Source organism: Monosiga brevicollis, genomic scaffold, assembly GCF_000002865.3.
Source record: "Monosiga brevicollis MX1 MONBRscaffold_37 genomic scaffold, whole genome shotgun sequence".
NCBI lineage: Eukaryota > Choanoflagellata > Craspedida > Salpingoecidae > Monosiga > Monosiga brevicollis.
Genome location: NW_001865074.1, coordinates 3,425 through 22,179, shown reverse-complemented (window position 1 = coordinate 22,179; position 18,755 = coordinate 3,425). Strand labels below are relative to the sequence as shown.

General features: G+C 55.8%; 7 protein-coding genes across 7 annotated transcripts in view; 4 read left to right on the top strand and 3 right to left on the bottom strand.

Annotated features, from left to right (window-relative positions):
• Nucleotides 1–537: 537 nt before the first annotated feature.
• MONBRDRAFT_34425 (uncharacterized protein) lies at nucleotides 538–1,904 on the bottom strand (the record flags this gene model as incomplete). The annotated part of the gene is made up of 5 exons (XM_001750085.1): nucleotides 1,771–1,904; nucleotides 1,504–1,655; nucleotides 1,342–1,383; nucleotides 879–1,237; nucleotides 538–784 (listed from the first exon to the last, which is right to left on the bottom strand). The coding sequence occupies exons 1-5, from the start codon at nucleotides 1,814–1,816 to the stop codon at nucleotides 538–540; spliced, it is 846 nt and encodes a 281-aa protein (XP_001750137.1). The 5' UTR covers nucleotides 1,817–1,904.
• A 1,191-nt stretch (nucleotides 1,905–3,095) lies between these two features.
• Nucleotides 3,096–7,273, top strand: MONBRDRAFT_12252 (uncharacterized protein; the record flags this gene model as incomplete). Its single annotated transcript, XM_001750131.1, has 10 exons — nucleotides 3,096–4,856; nucleotides 4,951–5,235; nucleotides 5,358–5,460; nucleotides 5,587–5,675; nucleotides 5,766–5,963; nucleotides 6,049–6,194; nucleotides 6,278–6,444; nucleotides 6,543–6,703; nucleotides 6,845–7,087; nucleotides 7,172–7,273. 10 exons carry the CDS (start codon nucleotides 3,096–3,098, stop codon nucleotides 7,271–7,273), a joined length of 3,255 nt encoding a protein of 1,084 aa, XP_001750183.1.
• A 143-nt stretch (nucleotides 7,274–7,416) lies between these two features.
• On the bottom strand, nucleotides 7,417–8,745 carry MONBRDRAFT_29634 (uncharacterized protein; the record flags this gene model as incomplete). Its single annotated transcript, XM_001750084.1, has 4 exons — nucleotides 7,417–7,542; nucleotides 7,646–7,733; nucleotides 7,847–8,176; nucleotides 8,297–8,745. The coding sequence occupies 4 exons, from the start codon at nucleotides 8,743–8,745 to the stop codon at nucleotides 7,417–7,419; spliced, it is 993 nt and encodes a 330-aa protein (XP_001750136.1).
• Nucleotides 8,746–10,164: 1,419 nt separating this feature from the next.
• MONBRDRAFT_29633 (uncharacterized protein) lies at nucleotides 10,165–11,481 on the top strand (the record flags this gene model as incomplete). Its single annotated transcript, XM_001750130.1, has 1 exon — nucleotides 10,165–11,481. One exon carries the CDS (start codon nucleotides 10,165–10,167, stop codon nucleotides 11,479–11,481), a length of 1,317 nt encoding a protein of 438 aa, XP_001750182.1.
• A 290-nt stretch (nucleotides 11,482–11,771) lies between these two features.
• On the bottom strand, nucleotides 11,772–15,403 carry MONBRDRAFT_29632 (uncharacterized protein; the record flags this gene model as incomplete). Its single annotated transcript, XM_001750083.1, has 3 exons — nucleotides 11,772–12,631; nucleotides 12,799–15,271; nucleotides 15,359–15,403. 3 exons carry the CDS (start codon nucleotides 15,401–15,403, stop codon nucleotides 11,772–11,774), a joined length of 3,378 nt encoding a protein of 1,125 aa, XP_001750135.1.
• Nucleotides 15,404–15,848: 445 nt separating this feature from the next.
• MONBRDRAFT_29631 (uncharacterized protein) lies at nucleotides 15,849–17,627 on the top strand (the record flags this gene model as incomplete). The annotated part of the gene is made up of 6 exons (XM_001750129.1): nucleotides 15,849–16,179; nucleotides 16,340–16,447; nucleotides 16,499–16,549; nucleotides 16,602–16,662; nucleotides 16,811–16,897; nucleotides 17,006–17,627. The coding sequence occupies 6 exons, from the start codon at nucleotides 15,849–15,851 to the stop codon at nucleotides 17,625–17,627; spliced, it is 1,260 nt and encodes a 419-aa protein (XP_001750181.1).
• A 478-nt stretch (nucleotides 17,628–18,105) lies between these two features.
• MONBRDRAFT_12247 (uncharacterized protein) overlaps nucleotides 18,106–18,755 on the top strand; it is a gene marked incomplete at both ends in the record, with an annotated part of 3,975 nt that continues 3,325 nt past the window's right edge. The window contains one exon of the mRNA XM_001750128.1: nucleotides 18,106–18,436. Coding sequence (XP_001750180.1) covers nucleotides 18,106–18,436 — 331 coding nt within the window. The remainder of the gene's footprint in view (nucleotides 18,437–18,755) is intronic.

Below are 18,755 nucleotides of genomic sequence, written 5' to 3'. Positions count from 1 at the left end.
TTCGCGGCCATTGATAAACAGACACAAGAACAAACTTGCTCGCAGCACTCCATAGACCGCAATGCTGTGGTTCTGCCTTTTTTGGGTTGGAAGGGGCCTCCGGCACAACAGCAGCGCGGGTCTTGTTAATGTCGAACTCAACAAAAATGTTGAAAGCGCTCGCAGCGTCTGACCCTCCAAGTCAATGGGTGCGTCCTGGTCAACCGGCCAGGCTCAAATGAAAACAACGCCCCGCTTTCTAGCGCGCCAGCTTGGTGCCACATCACCAGCAAATGACGGCTAACAACGAACGTGATCGCTGCGCTCGCAGACATTGGCCCCTTGTGAGATCGCAGCCATCTCGAGCCACGCCAGGCAAAGTTATCACTACCCTGATTACCCCTTCTCGCTTGCACTGATGTGAAGAAAATGACTGCAGAGTCAGCTTGAGAGTTGAAGTAAATTAAAAAGGTTGGCTGATATGGGGTGGCGACACGAACGCGCGCACGCTTGAAGCCAAAATCAAATGGCCGGGTGTTTGCGCGCTGGTGCCACGGCCTAGAAGTGCCGGATAACCGCGACAAAGAGCGCGAGAAGGAAGCTGGTGGCCCAATGACTGAGCGGGCTAGCAGTGCCGCTCGTGCAAGTGATGGAAATGTAGTTGTTCACGTCACGACGCTCGTGAGTCATGGGAAGAAGACCTGCGCGCTCGAGTGGAGGCACGGGAGCAAGGGATCGCCGCCGGGCCTTGGTAGCATCATCGTCCACCACGTAATCGCCATCCCAGTCATCTTGATCGTTGGACCTGTGTTAGTCGCGTGGCAGTCAAGGCAGTGAGTTTGATCTCCATGAGGTGCGTCAGGTGAGTTTGCCAAGCTAAACACGCTGCGTGCACGCACCATGCATCGGTTTCAAAGTCGAAGATGTCATCGTTGTTGGGGTCGACGTCAGCCACACATTCGTTAGTGGTGAGACTGTGAGTCTCCACGTCGGTGGCTTCACGAGGATCACACGAGTCGGTGTTGCTAAAGACAGTGATGGCCATGATAGGGTCTTGGCAGACGACGCTTCCTGATGATTTATCGTTTCCGCGCGTGCACAGGCTGCTCATTACATCGACGTAAAAGGGTTCATCGCTGCAGTCGCTCGAAGTGTGGTAGTTAACCCGGGCCACGCCCTTGGGCAGCTGATCAACACAATACATCATGCGTGGGCCCAAGCAGACGTTGGTCTTGTAGCTCCAAGCCGTGGTTGGCGCCTACACCGGGTCACATGCGTTGTGAAAGATGGCATGGTTCGACACAAACGTGATCAATAATCGTGATCTTGATCAAGCTGGACTGGCCAAGGGGTTGGACCTACACCACTGCAATCGCTCTTGCCCAACCAGCGACGCAGCTTGGCCTAAACGACAGTCATGAAGCAGAGCGTACGTGTAAGCCATCGTCTGTGATAAGCGAAAACAGAGTCGAGTCGAAATTGCTCGGGGTGGCTCTGGCGTTCAAGAGATTCATAAAAGCTTACGCGTCCGTTCTCGCAGAAGTACATATCTGAATGACCCGTGTGGTAGTTTAAGCAGGCGTGGGTCTTGTAGGACCAATGCGTTGAGACGGTCGACGACTTGGCATCATTGCAATCAGACATGACCAGATATTCTCCGCTCGCCAAGGCCACAACTACCGGCATTCAATCCTGTGAGTGTCACTGCCAGCCAAGTTCACAGGTTTTTCTTCTGAACGTCCCGCCTCGGACCGAGGTGCCTTGGCATCTCTTAGAACGACAGACACCTACCAATGGCTGCCAGGCAGAAAGCCTGCAGGATCCCGAACCGCGCCATTCCGCTCGCCGTCCTCGCCGTGTCTATCTAGATGATCTGACCGAGGAGCACGTCCACCACAGAGAGAGAGAGGGAGAGAGAGGGAGAGAGAGCAAACGGCGCGGGGACGTGAGGAAGCGCTCGCGCGCAACTGCCAAGAAAATGATACAATAGTCATTAGTCCTTTACTGGTTGAGATGCTCTGGACTGTACCTTAGCCTGATACCTTTCTCTTTTAAGCCTTTGATTTTAGCTTACGTGTAGGAGACGTGTTGTTCGTGTCTCTAATTCTTGTTTATCTGTGCACCTCTTCTCTGATCATTTGTGATCACATGTGCTCTCTCTCTCTCTAAACAATTGACCTGGTCGTTACAATGGCAAATTGCGGCTCGAGTAGTGCAGCCCTAATTCATTGGGTTGTGTCTATCTATCCATCTATCATGGGCAGGGCACACTCTCTAGCCTATTCATGCATGCCCACTCAGCTGACCGCTGCCCTTCGCTCGCCCCCGCTGCCCTTTTAGCATGTGCCTGTGGGGTGTGTGTGTGTGTGTGTGTGTGTGTGTGTGTGTGTGTGTGTGTGTGAAAAACTTTAGCAAACTGTGAAATAAGAGGGGAGTTGTTGATTTTACATGTTTTCTACAGCTGAAGAAATCAGTGATGGTATTCGAATTTGTCGCCAAAAAACCTCCGTTTTCTCTCTCTCTCTCTCTCTCTCTCTCTCTCTCTCTCTCTCTCTCTCTCTCTCTCTCTCTCTCTCTCTCTCTCTCTCTCTCTCTCTCTCTCTCTGCTGTTCTGGGGGCGCCGGCGCCTTGTCTGCCTGTTCTGGCGCGCCGATTTCTCCGTCTAGAGGGGTTTGACGTGGTGAGCAGGGAATCGTCAACCGTTGATCCATCTCGGCGGGTTGTTCTTCTCGCCTGGAACGCTGGCATTCGGCAATGGCCGCTGGCCTGGGGTTGATGGGAAAGCGTCCTCCAGACCAAGCGGCGACGAACCGCGTCGCGCTGGCTAGCGGCAAGCTTTGCCGCTGTGCAAGTGCCCGTGGCCTTTGAATAGCCACTGTTATCGACAGGATGGATCTGATGCACGAAGTGCAGCTTGCGCTGCGGCCGTTCATGGGGCGCAGCGTTACGGAATCGGACTTGCAACTCCTCGGCGCTCTGCTTGCGCTCGTCGTGGCGCTCGCCACTCAGTACGTCTTTCATGGTGGTGGTGCTTGGCACGACTTGCCCCGATCTCATTTGACTCCAACCTCGCCCTTGGCCTGCACTCATGTGGGCTATGCTTGCCTTATCGTAGAATGCAAGTTGTGGTTGTGCTTGTCCTCGGCCTCCTCTTGGGCACTGGACTGGCTTTGCTCCTGCAGAAACGCCTGACACGCCTCGCATCTCTTTTGCCCACCCTTCCTGCCCGAGACCCCGAGATCTGGCCGCCCCGCGTGGCTGCATCGTATGTTCCACGTGCGGTTGCGCAGGCAGACGATGTGCATGCGCCCAGCACCGAGGTCCACGCCTGCCGCGACTGTGGCCAACCCAGCTGTACGCGCGCCCGCACCAGGCCCCAGCGCTCCCAGACGCATCCATGGGAGGGCTTGGAAATTGCAGAGGGCCTTGATCAAACGCTCCACGAGTTTCTCGATGAAGTTGTTCGCTCCTTCATCTACTCTTGGTTTGAGTTCCTCACCGACAACACCGATTTTGTTGACGAGGTCAAGATTGAGCTTCGATTCCTTCTCGCCACCATTGTCCAACGCGCGCTGCACGTAGACCTGGACGGCCTCATCCAGCGCACCGTGGCACCGCACCTATGTGCGCACATCAAGACCTGCTTGGACGCCGCTGCAGTCATTCGTGAAGCGGAGCCAGAGCTGCGCGCCGTCAGCATTGTTGACAACGAGCGCCTTGCCGGCCTCGTGGAGGCGGCCCTCCTCGAAGACCCCGCCACCGCCCATCCCGGTCTGGGTTATGCTGACCCGGCCGAGTACAACCAGTACATGCGCCGCATGGTCGAGGCGCTGCTACCGCGCCTTCTCCGGCCCAACATTCATGGAAGCACCCTCATGCGCCTCCTCTTCCGCGAGCTCCTTGTCACCTACGTTTTCAAACCCACCGTCGATGCTCTGACTTACCCCGACCTCTACAACTCCATCTTTGACCTTCAGCTCCACCAGCCTGCCCCGGCATACGCTTACCCCACCAGCAGCGGCACCGTTGAGTTTCTTCGCCGCTTTGTCGAGCAGGATACGGCCGGCGATAAAACGCACACGCACAATCCCGATTCTGGGCTACGCATGCGCCTCCCCGAAATCATGCTCGCCCCCGAGCTGCATTCCCTTTTCATCCGCTACTGTAGCGCTCTGGGCGTCGAACACCTCCTCACATTTGTTTCCGCAGCGGAAACCTTCACCACTCAGGCCAATGAGCGACGCGACGATGCCGACTACCGGCCCCTGGCTTGGTCCAACGCCGCCACCACCTTTGAGGCGTATGAAATGGCTGCAGCTGGAGAGCCTGACCTGCGCTTGGAAGCGTCTCGCGAGGCGGCTGTTCGAGCCCAAGTCAAGGCACAGAGCGGCGAGCCCCCCGAGCAGCTATTTCTCCAGCTTTACAGCATCGCCTATCGTCTCCTCGAGAAGCGGTACCTGCCTGGCTTTCTTCAGAGCAAACTCTTTCTGACCCATCGCCTGGGGCCAAAGACCTCGCACGCTGCTCCACGCCGCGAAAAGCAAAAGCCTGAAACGCACATTGCCGGACTGCAGTTACCCCCAACGCCATCCGAGATGGAAGATCCCCACTTTGATGTACTGGCCGGCCCCACCAAGGCAGACAAGAAAAAAAGAGGCAAACGCGCAAAGTCGATGCTTATACTCTCAGACAAAGCCACGCCGACCACCACCACAGCCGCAGCCTCCAGTACCGCTTTGCCTCATGAGCCCTCATCGCGCCACGCTGCCTCCTTGAGTGAAAGTATCAAGAGAGCGCGGCCGCCCGTGGATGGCGCTCGTGCCCGCGCCATGACTCTTGATAGCAATGCTCGGCTCGACATGCTCGGCGTTGATACGGTGCGTGATGATTGCTAACTTGCTTTTCCTTGGCAGTTGTTCCGCAACTTGTACTTTGGCTCCATTTTGCTTACGTGTCGCACCTTCTTGGCAGGGTCCCAATTCCCCGGATGAGCCATCGCCATCTGCGATTTCGCGCTCCTCCGTGTTTGAGGTGGAAAGTGCACCCATGCGCGAGCGGAGCGCAACACTCCAGCCAGTCTCCACCACTGCAGCTTCAACACCGCGTCAAGGCTCGACTGGCTCAGTGGGTTTGGAGGATTTCACACCTCCCTCGAGTGCTGCTTCCGCTCCCGAAGAAAATGCAACGATTGCTGCTGAGGGCTTGGATGAATCAGATCAAACACCCGAGGATGAACGGCAGCTGCGCGCTCTCAAGGTTTGCCGTTTTTTTTTTTTTTTTTTTTTTTTTTTTTTTTTTTTTTTTTTGCCGTGCACTGTCACCTGTATCAGTGTCGTCCACGTGTGTCTGACCCCCGTTCCCACGTTCTGTGGCTTTAGCACATGGTTGTCAAGATCAAGAATCCGCGCGTGGTAGGCACGGGCAGCAAACAACATGTGGTGTACCCCATCCTCGTCGTGATGAAAGGCGCAGATGGCCATGGTATGCGATCCGTCTCCCGTATCACCTGGGGGCTGCTTTTGTGGTGCTCGCATTCCTTCAAGCCCCTGACTCACTCTCTGCCCCTGACTCACCCTCTGCCCCTGACTCACGCCCTACCTACTTTAGACGCCACCTTGTTCAAACAGGGTGAAGCCAACAATTGGACGGTGGAGCACAGGTACTCTGACTTTTTCACGCTGGATCGAGTGGTCAAGGTTCGCCCTCGTCTTGATCAAAGCCTTTCTACCAAGCCCTTGACCGTCGCTTACTGGATGGAGCTTGTCCTGACTTGTCCGCCTTTATAGAAATTCTATCCCGACGATGACCTGAAGCTTCCCGCTAAAAAGAACTTTAACCGCCTTGACGAAAGGCACATTGAGGCGCGCCGGGAACAGCTGCACGTGTACTTGCAATACCTTTTGCAGCACAAGCTAATTCATCAACATGTGGACTGCCGCCGAGCAATCTATGCCTTTTTAAGGCCCGACGTGGACAATTTCAAGGTAAGCGTGTAGGCCGTGCTGTTCTTGTCGCGGCGTGCAGGAATTGTCCATAGCTTACGCCTGGGCAATGATTGAATTTGGTCAGTCGGTCAGCAACATCATTCTCACACGCCGGGAGCACAAGGGCCACATGTTCTACAAGGCCAAGAAGGAGGCCAAATCAAAAATTGCCAAGCTGCTGCAGCTTTTCGAAGTCTCGCGACGGGCCTTTGATGAAGATCGCGAAGAAATGTGTGTTCTGAATTCCTCGCTGCGCGTTGCGTGGAGCCCTTGGTGATCTTTGATCAAGTCCTCACGGGTGGGGTGCGGCGCAGGTTGCGGGAGCAACAACAACGGCTCGAAGGAGACACATTACAAGCATCCATGCCCGATCCAGCCCTGCTCCGGCGACCCATTCGCCGCGAGAATGGGCCAAGTCTGACGCCTGCGATGCATGAACGTCTGGCGGGCGTTCGTGCCTCGTATCAGCAGCTCATGCTCGGTATGTCGAACCAACCCTTACTGCCGCTCCTCTGCTCACTGCCCAAAGATGGTGTGCCTCACTATGATTGCATCAACGCTTTTGCGCTGCATCGACAGACAAAGACCCCTTGCCAGTGGGACGGCGGGTGACACAGTTGCTGGAAACAGTGTTGGAAAACGGTCTACCTGAGTGGGCCAGTCCGCTGGTGTTGTTGGGTTTACGTCGTCCGTTGGCCGCAACCGTGGACGACTTTATTGACCGCTTTCTCGCGTTTCAGGTCGGTCTCATGTATCCCTTTGCCCCTTTTCTGACCGCCAGCCCGCGGCTGCCCCTCTTGCCACTGCACCTTCTCAATTTGGTACTCGTCTTGCACGTCGTGGTGACGTGTGTCTGCCTTCTTCCTTGGCTTGATACACAGTTGGATTGTAACTTGTCAGAAGCCACGCTTCAGGACGATATTCGCCTCTTGATGCAGTCGGTGTTTCATCCAGAAGAGGTCGTCCGCTCACCCGAAGCGCAAGCTGCTTCGCGAACTGCTGTGCGCGATACCTTGGAGCAAATGCTGCAGCCTCTCGTCAAGGCACATGTGATCAAGCCCCAGCTGGTTCTTCGTGTCTTGGACATTTATGGATTGTTCCAATCGGAAGCGTTGAATCGACAGGTCCGGTCATCTTGCTTTGGTCTGACGGCAGCTCGTTTCTCTGCCCGCCTTACTCTCTTGTTGGGGTTGGGTGTTTTTTTTTAGCTTCTTCTGGTCATCTTTGATGAGCTGATTCTTCAGCTATTTCCCGAGGTAGCCCATGATTTGTCTGTCCAGCAGACGCCTGCTGCACCCTCAAAAGCGTAAGGGATGGGTGAGACCCCAGTGGTCATTTGAAAAGGAACTTAAGGAACCGGAGATGTGTTTGGAAGCACGCGTCGCTTCTCGGGAAAACAAAAAAATTCAATTATCAGCCACGTTTACTTTTGAAGAGCACAGACAAGCATCACTCAGACGCTGTCGACTGACACCCGATGGCGGCGAGCCTCCTCATCCGCCAGTGTAAGCATTGTCTCCGTGAACACGGGCGCGTTGTCCCACATCAGGTGGTGGCCGGCGCGTGGCACGAATTTGACCTGATTGAAATGGGAGATGGAAGACGCATGAGAAAGTTGGGCACAGGAAGGCCAACAAGAAAAGAAGTTATCATCAGAGAGCTGGTTGCTGTGGGTAACATACAGTAGAATTGGGGCGAGTGGCTGAGAAGGCGACGGCAGGCTCCGGACTGATCCAAGATTGCTCGCCAAACATGAAGTTGATTGGGATTCTACATGGCCCAGACGCGGTGCAGTGAGGTGTAGATTGGCGGTAGAGAAGCCAGCGTGGTCGGTGCAGGAAAAGTTACAGCAAAAGAGTACAAGGGGTGGCAATGTGTCGTACCGCTCGTCAATGAGGGGAAGGCGGGGCGCAAGCGGGTTTTTGGCCCAGCCAATGGGAATGGACATGTGATGAAAAGCCAGTTCCCCACTTGGGCTTTGGGCATTGCAGTGGTAAATATCTAAAAATGAACCCGTTGTGACGGTAAGCGAATCCCAAGTGAGGTAAGTGTTGCGCCGAAAACTCAACACGAGCAGACGACGAGAGGCCCTTGTAGACGTGAGGAGAGACCAACATCCATAAAAGTCGCGATCATTGCCGAGATATTCCCTGAAGCGCAAGCCCAAATCTTTGCGCAGGCCCATCAAGGATTCGCCCCAGGGGCCTGCAGCTCTAGGGCACACGAAAACCAAAGGGAGAAAGCCAAGGTAGTAGTCCAAGGTCAGCGACGACGAATGGGCGGCCAAAGGAGCAACATGCGGTGATACAAGGTTGCGCAATGGGTGAACATACCGAACAACGGCGAGGGGCGGGAACTTGGACAGGACGGAGATGGAGAGGCGGGCCCACCAGGGGTATTTTGAAAAGTTGTGGTCATCAGGTTTTTGGGGCAAACCCCAGGGATCGAGAAGCACGAGACGCTGAACGCGTTCCGGGTGGCGGAGGGCATAGTTACCGGCAATAAAGCCACCAAAGCTGTGGCCAGCTACAACCATTTGCTCAATGCCTTGGGCAGCACGCCAGGCCTCGATGGTTTCACAAATTTCGTCCTCGGCAGCGTCAGGGTCTTTTGAAAACTTGATTCGGGAGGAGTCGGCAAAACCGGGGGCGTCAATGGCATGAACCTGGTACCGTTGGCTCAGGGCCTCAAGAGAGAGATTCCATAAAGCAAGCCCACCCGCGAAACCGTGAATTAGCAGCAGGTGGGGAAGACCAACAGACTGCGCTCGTTCGACTGTCATGCCGTCGGCGTTTACGGCACGGTCAGAGCTCGGTCCATCTTGCGGGTGATAAGGGGGCATGGAGAGCGTGTTGATGTGATGGGGTTGGTCTTGATAGTCGAATTCAACCTGACGAAGTGTGAATGGATGCCGGAGGTGGGAAAGGATTCGAGCCTGGTAGTACAGCAGCAGCTCACGGCTCGTGCTAATCCAGCTCCACCACGGCGCTCTTTGAAAAAAAAAAAAAAAAGGGAAAAAAAGGAGAAGAAAAAGAAGAAGAATAATCAATGAACAGGTTAGCGCAGGACGGGGGGGCAAAGGTGTGGCAGGAGCGTAGCGAATGGTCATGTCGGTGCGAGCGATTGAAAGCGGGCCGTGCGATAAACTTGGCGTGGAGCGTCCACGACGAGCGGATGGGCGTACTTTGGCATGACGTCGAGCGCGGCGGGTTTGGCGGCACTACCAGCGCCACACTTGGCAGCGTCAACCATGGCTAAGATCCGTTTCTTGGAGGCTTCCAATGGCAGCAGCAAAGTTGCACGTTGTCGTACAGCCCGAGCAGCGGAAATGAAGCGCACGACACCCGATCGCGCACTCGACATTGGACCGCGGTTCCCAGAGAGAGAGCGCGTAGCGTGTGTGTGTGTGTGTGTGTGTGTGTAGGTGTGTATGCGTGCGTGCGTGGACAGCAAAGCCACAAAGATGCACTTGCAGCTCGCAAGAGAAATGCAACAAGTCTGCAAGCCACCCTCGGACCAGCTGCGCGCGCCAAGACCCGACCCCTCAGACCCCTCACTCCTCACTGACCCCGGACCAGCGTCGGCACACTCTCTCTCTTTACGTCGAAAGGAAAAAATGAGAGAGAGCTTGATTGACGTGATCCAACTCGAGGAAAATGATGACATTGGGTTAATGTCTTACTATACACACCTTTCGTAGTTTTGTTAATGTATACAGTGTTGGTATGATACGGTATATGAACACTTTGTGGTGCAGCTTGCCAAAGCACACATTGATCGCAGCTGCGCGGCACGATTCACGAGGTTACCTATGCCATCAGCAGATGACGGCAATGCCGCAGTCATATATTCATCTGACATCTGACATTGATCGAGAAATGTCAGATATTTAAGGTGTATCCGTTGACACACACAGCACCTCCTGTTGTTTGTTAAAAGCAATTTTTTTAGAGCTTTTCGTCATTTTTTTTTTCTCTCTCTCTCTCCCTCTCTCTCTCTCTCTCTCTCTCTCGCTCGCGTTTGATCGATCGACGACAGAGGAGAGCCCGAGGGGTGGTGGCGGTGGTGGGCTTTGGCTAATCGTGGTGGTCGTGTGATTTTTGAAGAGGCGGGTGGGGGTGGGAGCTTGTGAGTTTGATTGCATGCCTAGATGTGGCTGTGGAGTTGAGCTTTTGCTTGTTTCTACCAAAGGCTCTCCAGCATGGTGAGCTCGGGCTGGCGAACGGCCATCGGGGTGCTGATTGTGACTGGCATTGCCGTGGCTTGGGTTGGATCGACGCAGTACACCCAGAGTGCCTTGAAGGATGGCCACTTTGACGCGCCCTTCTTCTCCGTGTGGTATTCCACCGCCTTTCTGATCCTTCTCTACCCCATCACGTGGATCGTCATCACCCTCTACACCCAGACCACAACAAAATCACCAACCGGGTCGACACACCCTTCCTTGCACATGCCGCCACCCGGCGCGCCCTCCATCAATCACGAGCGCGATTCGCTGCTTGCATCACACACCGCTGTTGGTGCTGCTGCCGCCGCCGCCGCTGCCGCTGCTGCTGCTGCAAGCCCCTCCCTTCACGCTGCCATCCTTGACGATTTGTTGTCTCAGTTTGGTCGCACCCTCCCGGAATGGGCAGGCAAGGATGTCCTCCCAGCCGATGATCCCTCGGCCAGTCTGCCGCAGCCAGGCCCGCCGCGGCTTGCGACGGCCTTTTGGCGGCGATGGGTGGCGTATGATGGGCACCAGGCACCGCGAACGATTCAGGCCTTCTGTCTGACACTTCCCTTTGTGGTCTTGTGGGTTGGGGCCAACTACGCCTACTCGCGCGCTCTCATCTACATCAGCGCTACCGACGTGACGGCCATTTTTGCTGCCACACCTGCCATCGTCTATGTCCTCTCGCGTCTGGTTTTACATGAGCCATGGATGGCCATCCGCCTCCTGGCCGTGGCGCTCACCGTGGCGGGCGTGGTGCTCGTAGCCGTGGCTGAGCGCCTCCAGCATCTCAACCCCCAGGGCGTCCTCTTCACCGTCCTGGCCGCCTGCTGCGCGGGATCGTACAAAGTCTTGCTCAAAGTCTTCCTCCGCGATGCCAATGGCCGAGCCATCAGCCTTTTCATGTCCCTCTTGGCCCTCGCCAACACCCTCTTGCTCTGGCCTGTGGCACTCCTGTTGCAACTGCTGGGACCAGAAGCCTTTGTCTATGCCAGCGTCCCTTGGCCCAACGTGTCCATCGCTGCCTGCCTCTCCCTGTGTGTCAACTTTCTGATCAACTTTGGCATTGCCTTTACCTATCCCCTCTTCATCTCCATCGGCACCATCGTCGGCACCCCAATCAACGCTGTCGTGGACTACAAGGTCCACGGCATCATCCCCGCCCCCCTGCAAATCGCCGGCTGTAGCATCATCTGCCTTGCCTTTCTTCTCATGCTAACCAGTGGCACCAATCAGCACCGTCATGAGCCCTTCGATGTGACCCCTGCCCCTGCCGGCCCAAACAAGTCCCAACTGCCATCCTAGCTGCACCCTCTGCCTCAAGATGGGCAGCAGCCCCCGCACACTTAGAATAGTACTTAGCTTGATCCGCACAACATCCGAGATGTCCAACTGCTGGCGTGTTTTATGATCTCCCAGTGCCCTGCGAACATGTTTGTCCACCTGGCTGTCAATCTTACCCAAAAACTCGAATCCAATTCTTAATAATGCAGGTACTTTTACTTCTTGTCAGTCACGACACACCCGGGCTTCGGTCGCTTGGTCGCAGACCAAAGGAGCGAGGAAGCAATCAAGCCATCAAACAACAATCATACTTAGAGCGGAGTAGAGTCACCCAAGGTGTTGGCTTGAGGCAAAGAAATCTCCTGTTCTCCTTGACTCAGACCATCCAGATCATCATCATCATCATCATCCAGGTCATTCTCCCCTTCATCAAAATCCGGAACACTCAGCCGAGCAGCTTGAGTCGCCGCGTCCTGACTCCCATAGAGACTCTCAAAAAGCAGCGTTAGGCGGCGAAACTGGGACCCTTTCCAGACAATGCACCCACAGCTATCGCAGCGCCAAAATTCAGAAACACGGGCCAAGACTCGTGGAGGCATGATGCCCTCAAGCTGATCAGCCGACGGCACCTTGCGAAATGTGCCGTTACACTTGGTGCAACGGGAGAGGAACGAGTCAGGATCCAAGGCGAGCTCAAAGTGTTGTGCTACCTCAATAAACTGACTGCGAATGTCGGCACCATGCAATAGAAAGTGAGGCACGCCACGCAGCTGCTTGGCATACTTGTGACTGCACGTGATCACGGTCCGGCCCGCCGCACGCGCCTGGGCGACGACGGCCTTGACATCATAGCTCAAACACATGTCCGTATCCACACCGGCGCAACGTAGCCAGCGAGTGAGCCGGCCACACATGGCATCAGTCAGAAACCGCAGCTGTCCAACACCACCCACCGCCGATGCGGGCAACGCCACAGCCGACTGCGGCGCGCCCTCTTCAGCTAGTGCCGCAACAGCCATGGGTAGCACACCCTGCAACTGCTCAAAGCTAATCAGGAGCCGCATGTGGACATCCCCTCCACCAAATGTCAAGGGTGTGGCGTTCTGGGCGGCCACCCGCCCGTCCACAAGCACGGGACAAAGCGAACGATGGCCCACAGGCGGCAATGTACCTGCGGCAGCAAAGAAAAATGATGTGGGCAGGAAAACCAATTCTCAGATGAGATGCCGAGTTCAAACAAGGACAGTGCCCTGAGATTATGGATTGCACTTCTTTCCTTCAGGCACAATTTCAACCCACGACACTGCAAGGATCAAAATGCCGCACGCTTATTCCTACCAGGGGCATAGCCAAACACCGATATGCATTCGGCAGGCGAGGCCAAGCGGACGCTTCGCTTATGCACCCCAAACGCCGCTGCAACGGCCGGCTTGCTGGCGCGGCTGCTGCTCAACAATAGCACGACGACGGGCTGGCCGTTGGCGAGAAAAGCTACGCTCTTGGCACTTGTACCAGCTGCAGCCAAGCTTGCGCCCTCGACGTCGCCCACGTCGACCAGATGCACGTGCTTGGCAGTGTCCTTGGCGCTATCGGTGGCAGGCGCGGCCAAGGTATCGACACCTCGAATTTGCAAAAAGTTTCGCACGGACACGGTGCCCAAGGGCTGGTCGACGGGGACCGCAGGATCCCAATGCAGCTGCAAGGCCGCCAGGCGCTCTACCAGGCGATTAGCGGCGCCATCAGCATCTGCTGTCTGCGGGGCCACAACCAGCTCCTGAGTTGATGCAGCTGAACTTTGGCCAGCGGCCTCTTCACCAAGCATGACGTGGTGCGTGAGCGCGGACAACGGTGCATTGACCACCGGAAGGCGTTTGCCACGGGTTGGGGTGCGCGCTTGGAGGACTTCGGTCAGGCGGGACAGACGCTCCCGCACTTGTGAATCTGTGCTTGAGGCAGTACGTGTAAATTCATCGCAGGCGTGCATGGGTCCTGGCTCGGTCAGAAGGCGCTCTAGCAGCTTGACGCAGATCCAGGCGTCCAAGGCAGCGTAGTGAAGCTGACGCTTTGTGAGCGGCCGCTGGCTCCAGTCAGACATGCGATCGACCTTGTTAAGGTGGCGACCAAAGACTGTAGCGGTGAGACTACCTAGACTGGCACCCCAATCGGCGCAGTAGGCCTTGGCAGCGTGCTCAAGCTCAACAAAGGCGTGGAGTGCCTCAAAGCAGCGAGCCGAGGGCGCCGAGTGGCGGAGCTTGGTCATGTCGCCTTTAAAGGCAAAGCCGGTCTTGACCACGGTCTCATCTGTCCAAAGCTGGAGAAGCCAGGGGTCGTAGCTGCTGCTGGGCAAGGCAAGCGTATCGAGAATGACCAAAGCGTCCCGCGTCGCCAGTTGCAGAATGGCGACGGGCTCGTCGGCATGACTTAGCGTCCGCGGTTTCCACTCGGAATCAAGGCCCAGGATGGGCACGAGGCCGGCGGTGCGACTCACAGTCAGAGAAGTGGTGAGCGCCGTCTGAGCGTGAGCCAGAGTAGCCTCGTCGTGGGCAAAGATGAGGCGAGCGGGAAAGAGGGCAGAAGGCAGTGACACGTAGGTTCGGGCGTATTGCTCGCGATGTTGTGCAACATCTTGTTCAGAGACGTGCACCTCCTTCTGAAGCCCGAAGCGATCGCGGTATTGAAGGGCGAGGTCAAACTCATCGAGACTGAGGAGGGCCTCAACAAAGGGCTGACGCAGATCATCCCGCTTCTGGGCAACCGCAGCTGCCAGTTCGACTAGGCCCTTGTCGAGAAAATCAGTCATCTTGGACTCGTGATACTGCCGCCGAACGGTGGGGAAGGCGTCGTGCAGGGAAAAGGTTTCAACGGCGCGATTGGCGAGGCGCAACTGCTGGCGATCAAGACAGGCGCGCACCAAGGCGGCCGGGACGGCGGGGTCATGCGGACCGATGCGCTCGGCCAATTCAAACGCCACCTCAGCCGCACTATTCTCGAGGAGGAGCTCAAACAGATTTGGCGCGGCCTGTAGTCCGACTTTGAATTGAATCATGAGGCGGGCGGCTGCGGTGAGCCAGCCCTTGACAAACTTTTCACGCCCGATGTAGGCGGTATAGTCACCCACCAGGGGGCCAGTGCCCGGAGTCGGGGTCGGACCAGAGGTCGAGGGAGACGCTGCGGCTTGGCCTTGAACAGCAGCGCGCGCGGCGCGCATGTCAGCGGGCCCACCCTCAATGGGCGTCCAGTGGGCCCTAAGATTTTGATAGAGAGACACGAGGGTGTCCACGTACGAGGCCAGCAACTCACCGCTGATCTGGGTACGCTTGACCTTGCAGGTCTTGGCGATGCGCTGGAGGGCGGCTGGGGTGAGAATTCCGTACTGCCAGAGGGCCAAGGGATCTGGTGCACCCGGGTCTGAGGCATCTGGGGTGCTTGTGGGTGAAATTGCTGCGGTGGTCGTCGCAAGGCCAGCGGATGCGGTGGGCTCGAGGGTTTGGCAATGTCGAACAAACGCCTGGGCTTGTTCATCTAGGAGTGCACCCACTTGGGCCTGAAGCTGGGCAGGGAGTGATTTGGCCAGGGGACGCAGGATGACATTGAGGACGTTGAGGGTGCGGTTCTCATCGCCGAGGTGGCGGGCACTCAAGGGAAGTGCGGCCAGCATTTGAACGGCTCGTGCCTGTGTCTCGAGCAAGGGCTTTGTACGAATGCACTCCAAATCCAAAAGAGCCTCGGCCACGTGATTCTGCTTATAGTGCACGCAGAGTGCGATGATCACGCCAAGCATGGCTGGAGCATCGCCCGCCACGCAGGCGGCCTACGCTCAACAGAGGAAGCAAGAAGGCAGCTTAACACCCGTGGCTCGGACACACAAAAAGGCAGCCAAGCAGCCATGGCCACTCACCTCCAGCTGGGCGCATTCCTCTGGCGTCATTTTACCGGTCACCATTATCAGGCGCCTTCCAATGTAGCTCGGTCGGTCGCTCGGTCGATCAAGGAGTCAAATGCAACCACCGCCCCAATCGGCCCAGCACCCAACGCTAGTGTACAAACCAGCCCGCCACACCTTGCCCCTGATCATCATCAACACCAACAGCAACACGAGTAGTAGGAGTAGTAGTGCTGGTGGTGGTGGTGGTGGTGGTGGTGCAGGCCCGTCACTGCCAAATCAAGACGCAACGTCTCTCTCTCTCTCTCTCTAAATCTCTCTCTCTCTCTCTCTTCAAAAGTTACGCCATCACACACACACACACACACACACACACACACAAGAGAGAACAGAACAATTTATTGTCAGCAAATCATCTATTTTTATGTCAAGCGGACAGGCTATTTGCGGAGGATGGTCCGGGCGGTGCGCGCGATCCCTTTTGAGCGAGAGAGAGAGCGAGAGAATGCGGTGTCTGGCTGTCGCCCTGGGCCTGGGCCTGAGCTTGGGCATGGTCGATTGGGTGGCTGGTCGTGCCGTGCTGGATTTCGAGTTTAAAGCGCCGGAATGGTTCGAGGGCGAGGTCTGGGAGAGTCAAGATCCGGCTGATATCCGCGACGTCTTGCTGCTCAACAACGTTTCGACCATTGGCATGAAGCAACGGCCTTTGCTGCGTTCAAGCCAGAACATCAGCCCAGATCAACTTGATGCGGGGGTGTGCATGAGCGACGACAGCTCGTCCTCTTTCAAAGCGGCCTGTTTGCCGTCCTTCCTCATCATTGGGGCCATGAAAGCGGGTCAGTCTTGATTTTGATTTTTCAACCGCCGTGTGTGTCTGTGCGAGTGTTCTGTTTGCTCGTTGTCAACAGCGTCAACTACGTCAGGTCCAACCATGGGGTTATTGCTGCATTCCTTGTTCGTCAAATCATCTCAAACTGGGTTCCTTGGTTGATTCAGGCACGGGCGAGCTAGCCGCCTGGTTGGAGCAAAGCCCGCTACTGAGGCGGTACACCAACTTTGCCAACCCCAATTGGCACGGCGAGGCGCACTATTTTGATTACATTCGTACGTCGCTCTTGAGCTCGTGAGCCCGTGCTTGCGATCGTTCTTGGCTAGGACCTGGCCTCATTCCCCTTCTGTTCAAACGCATTGACGACGTCCGCGCACGTAGGGCCGACCGAGTCTCTAGAGGACACCTGGCGCTCATATTTGTGGACAGGCCCAAAATACGAGTCCAAAGATCAGCTACGCACCACCCACTCGTTTGACAAGACACCAAAGTATGTGCTGCGTCAATTGGGGCGTGTTAATCGGAAGCGCACGCTTTTCTGACCGGGAGATATCTTGGTTCAGAATCGTTTTAACGTTCGTCACCCGATGATGAGCCATTCAAACTCACTGTCGCGTGTGTGCCTCCGTTTGCCTTAGCTACTTGCTGGCTACTGAGGCCCAATTAGAAATGATGCATCGACTATTGCCCTCGGTGCGCATGATCGCCACCCTTCGTAACCCAACGTAAGCAGTTCCGTCCGTTGTGACACACGAATTTCTTTCCAGCATTGTAGGCTCGCCGGCATCGAGTCAACTATGTCCCACCAGCTTGTCTTAACCTGGGTTGGGCAGGGATCGCGCCTTCTCACAGTATCAGCAAGAATGTCGCCAAGGCTTTGTTTTGATTGGAAAAAGCCCGGCCGTCAAAGGGAGGGTTGTGTTTGCCCGCAGGCCCGATTGGGCTTTGCACACTGCCCAACGCCTGGGCCTGGCCAACGTCAGCAAGGAGGACTTTGAAACTGCTACATTCCCGTGTTCCAACGACCATTTTCTTGCCATGCTCATGGGCAACGGGACCGGGCCTGACATTGACCTCAGCCGCAGCTTGGCCTTTCGCATCATCTCCACTGGCTATTATCGCGAACAACTGGACCGAGTGCTCGCATTGTATCCACGCAAACAGCTGCATGTTCTTCTCCACGAGGCGTTTATGCACAACCCCATCGCGGAGATGGAAAAGATTGAAGACTTTCTCGGTGTGCCCCGCATGCCTTATGCCAACATGACCAGGATCACAGATTCGGGCTTTATCGCGCTGAAAAACGTGCGCAGCAAAGCGGACAAGCTTCGCTACGAGAAGCTCAGCCCAAGCACCCGCGAAAAGCTCGACCGCCTCTACCGCCCCCACAACCAAGGCCTGCTGGACTTTTTTGACAAGGAACAGCTCCGAAAAGCCTGGCACATCTCCCTCTGATATCAAGTGGCCTGGTCTGATCATATGAATTGTACCTATGAAATAAGGCGGCGGATCGAGCGACGCATCGCAACCTGCATGCCTCTGAGGGGTAGGTCATCAGAATCGTATTCGCTGAACTATCAGATGTTTTCCCATGCTTCTGTGCGCAAAAGCTCTCTTTCTACACTACTCATAGTCGTTGTAGGTAGTAAGTAGTACGTGTCGGTAGTAGTACTCGAGAGTAGTAGGTAGTAGATTGTAGGTCGTAGATAGTATAGGTGGTCCGTGGTACGTGGTCCGTGGTACGTGGTCCGTGGTACGTGGCGTGTGTGTGTGCGGAAGAGAACCTCACAAGACCAGAATGTCAGCAAATCATCAAGCTTTGCATGCATCCAATCATTTTGAGAAGCGAAGGCGGCTTGAAACGTTATTTTTTTTATTTTTTCCTTTTCAAAGGGCGTGTGGATGTCGCGCGACTCTTTGAGAGAGCGAGAAAATGCGGTGTCTGGCTGTCGCCCTGGGCCTGGGCCTGAGCTTGGGCATGGTCGATTGGGTGGCTGGTGGTGCCGTGCTGGATTTCGAGTTTGAAGCGCCGGAATGGTTCGAGGGCGAGGTCTGGGAGAGTCAAGATCCGGCTGATATCCGCGACGTGTTGCTGCTCAACAACGTTTCGACCATTGGCATGAAGCAACGGCCTTTGCTGCGTTCAAGCCAGAACATCAGCCCAGATCAACTTGATGCGGGGGTGTGCATGAGCGACGACAGCTCCTCCTCTTTCAAAGCGGCCTGTTTGCCGTCCTTCCTCATCATTGGGGCCATGAAAGCGGGTCAGTCTTGATTTTGATTTTTCAACCGCCGTGTCTGTGCGAGTGTTCTTTTTGCTCGTTGCCAGCCTTTGGAAGGCTACGTCAGGTCCAACCATGGGGTTATTGCTGCATTTTTTGTTCGTCGAATCATCTCAGACTGGGCTCCTTGGTTGATTCAGGCACGGGCGAGCTAGCCTCCTGGTTGGAGCAAAGCCCGCTACTGAGGCGATACACCAACTTTGCCAAGCCCACTTGGCACGGCGAGGCGCACTATTTTGATCACATTCGTACGTCACTTTTGAGCCCATGTACCGGCTTGCACTTGCTCTCGCTGGTGCCT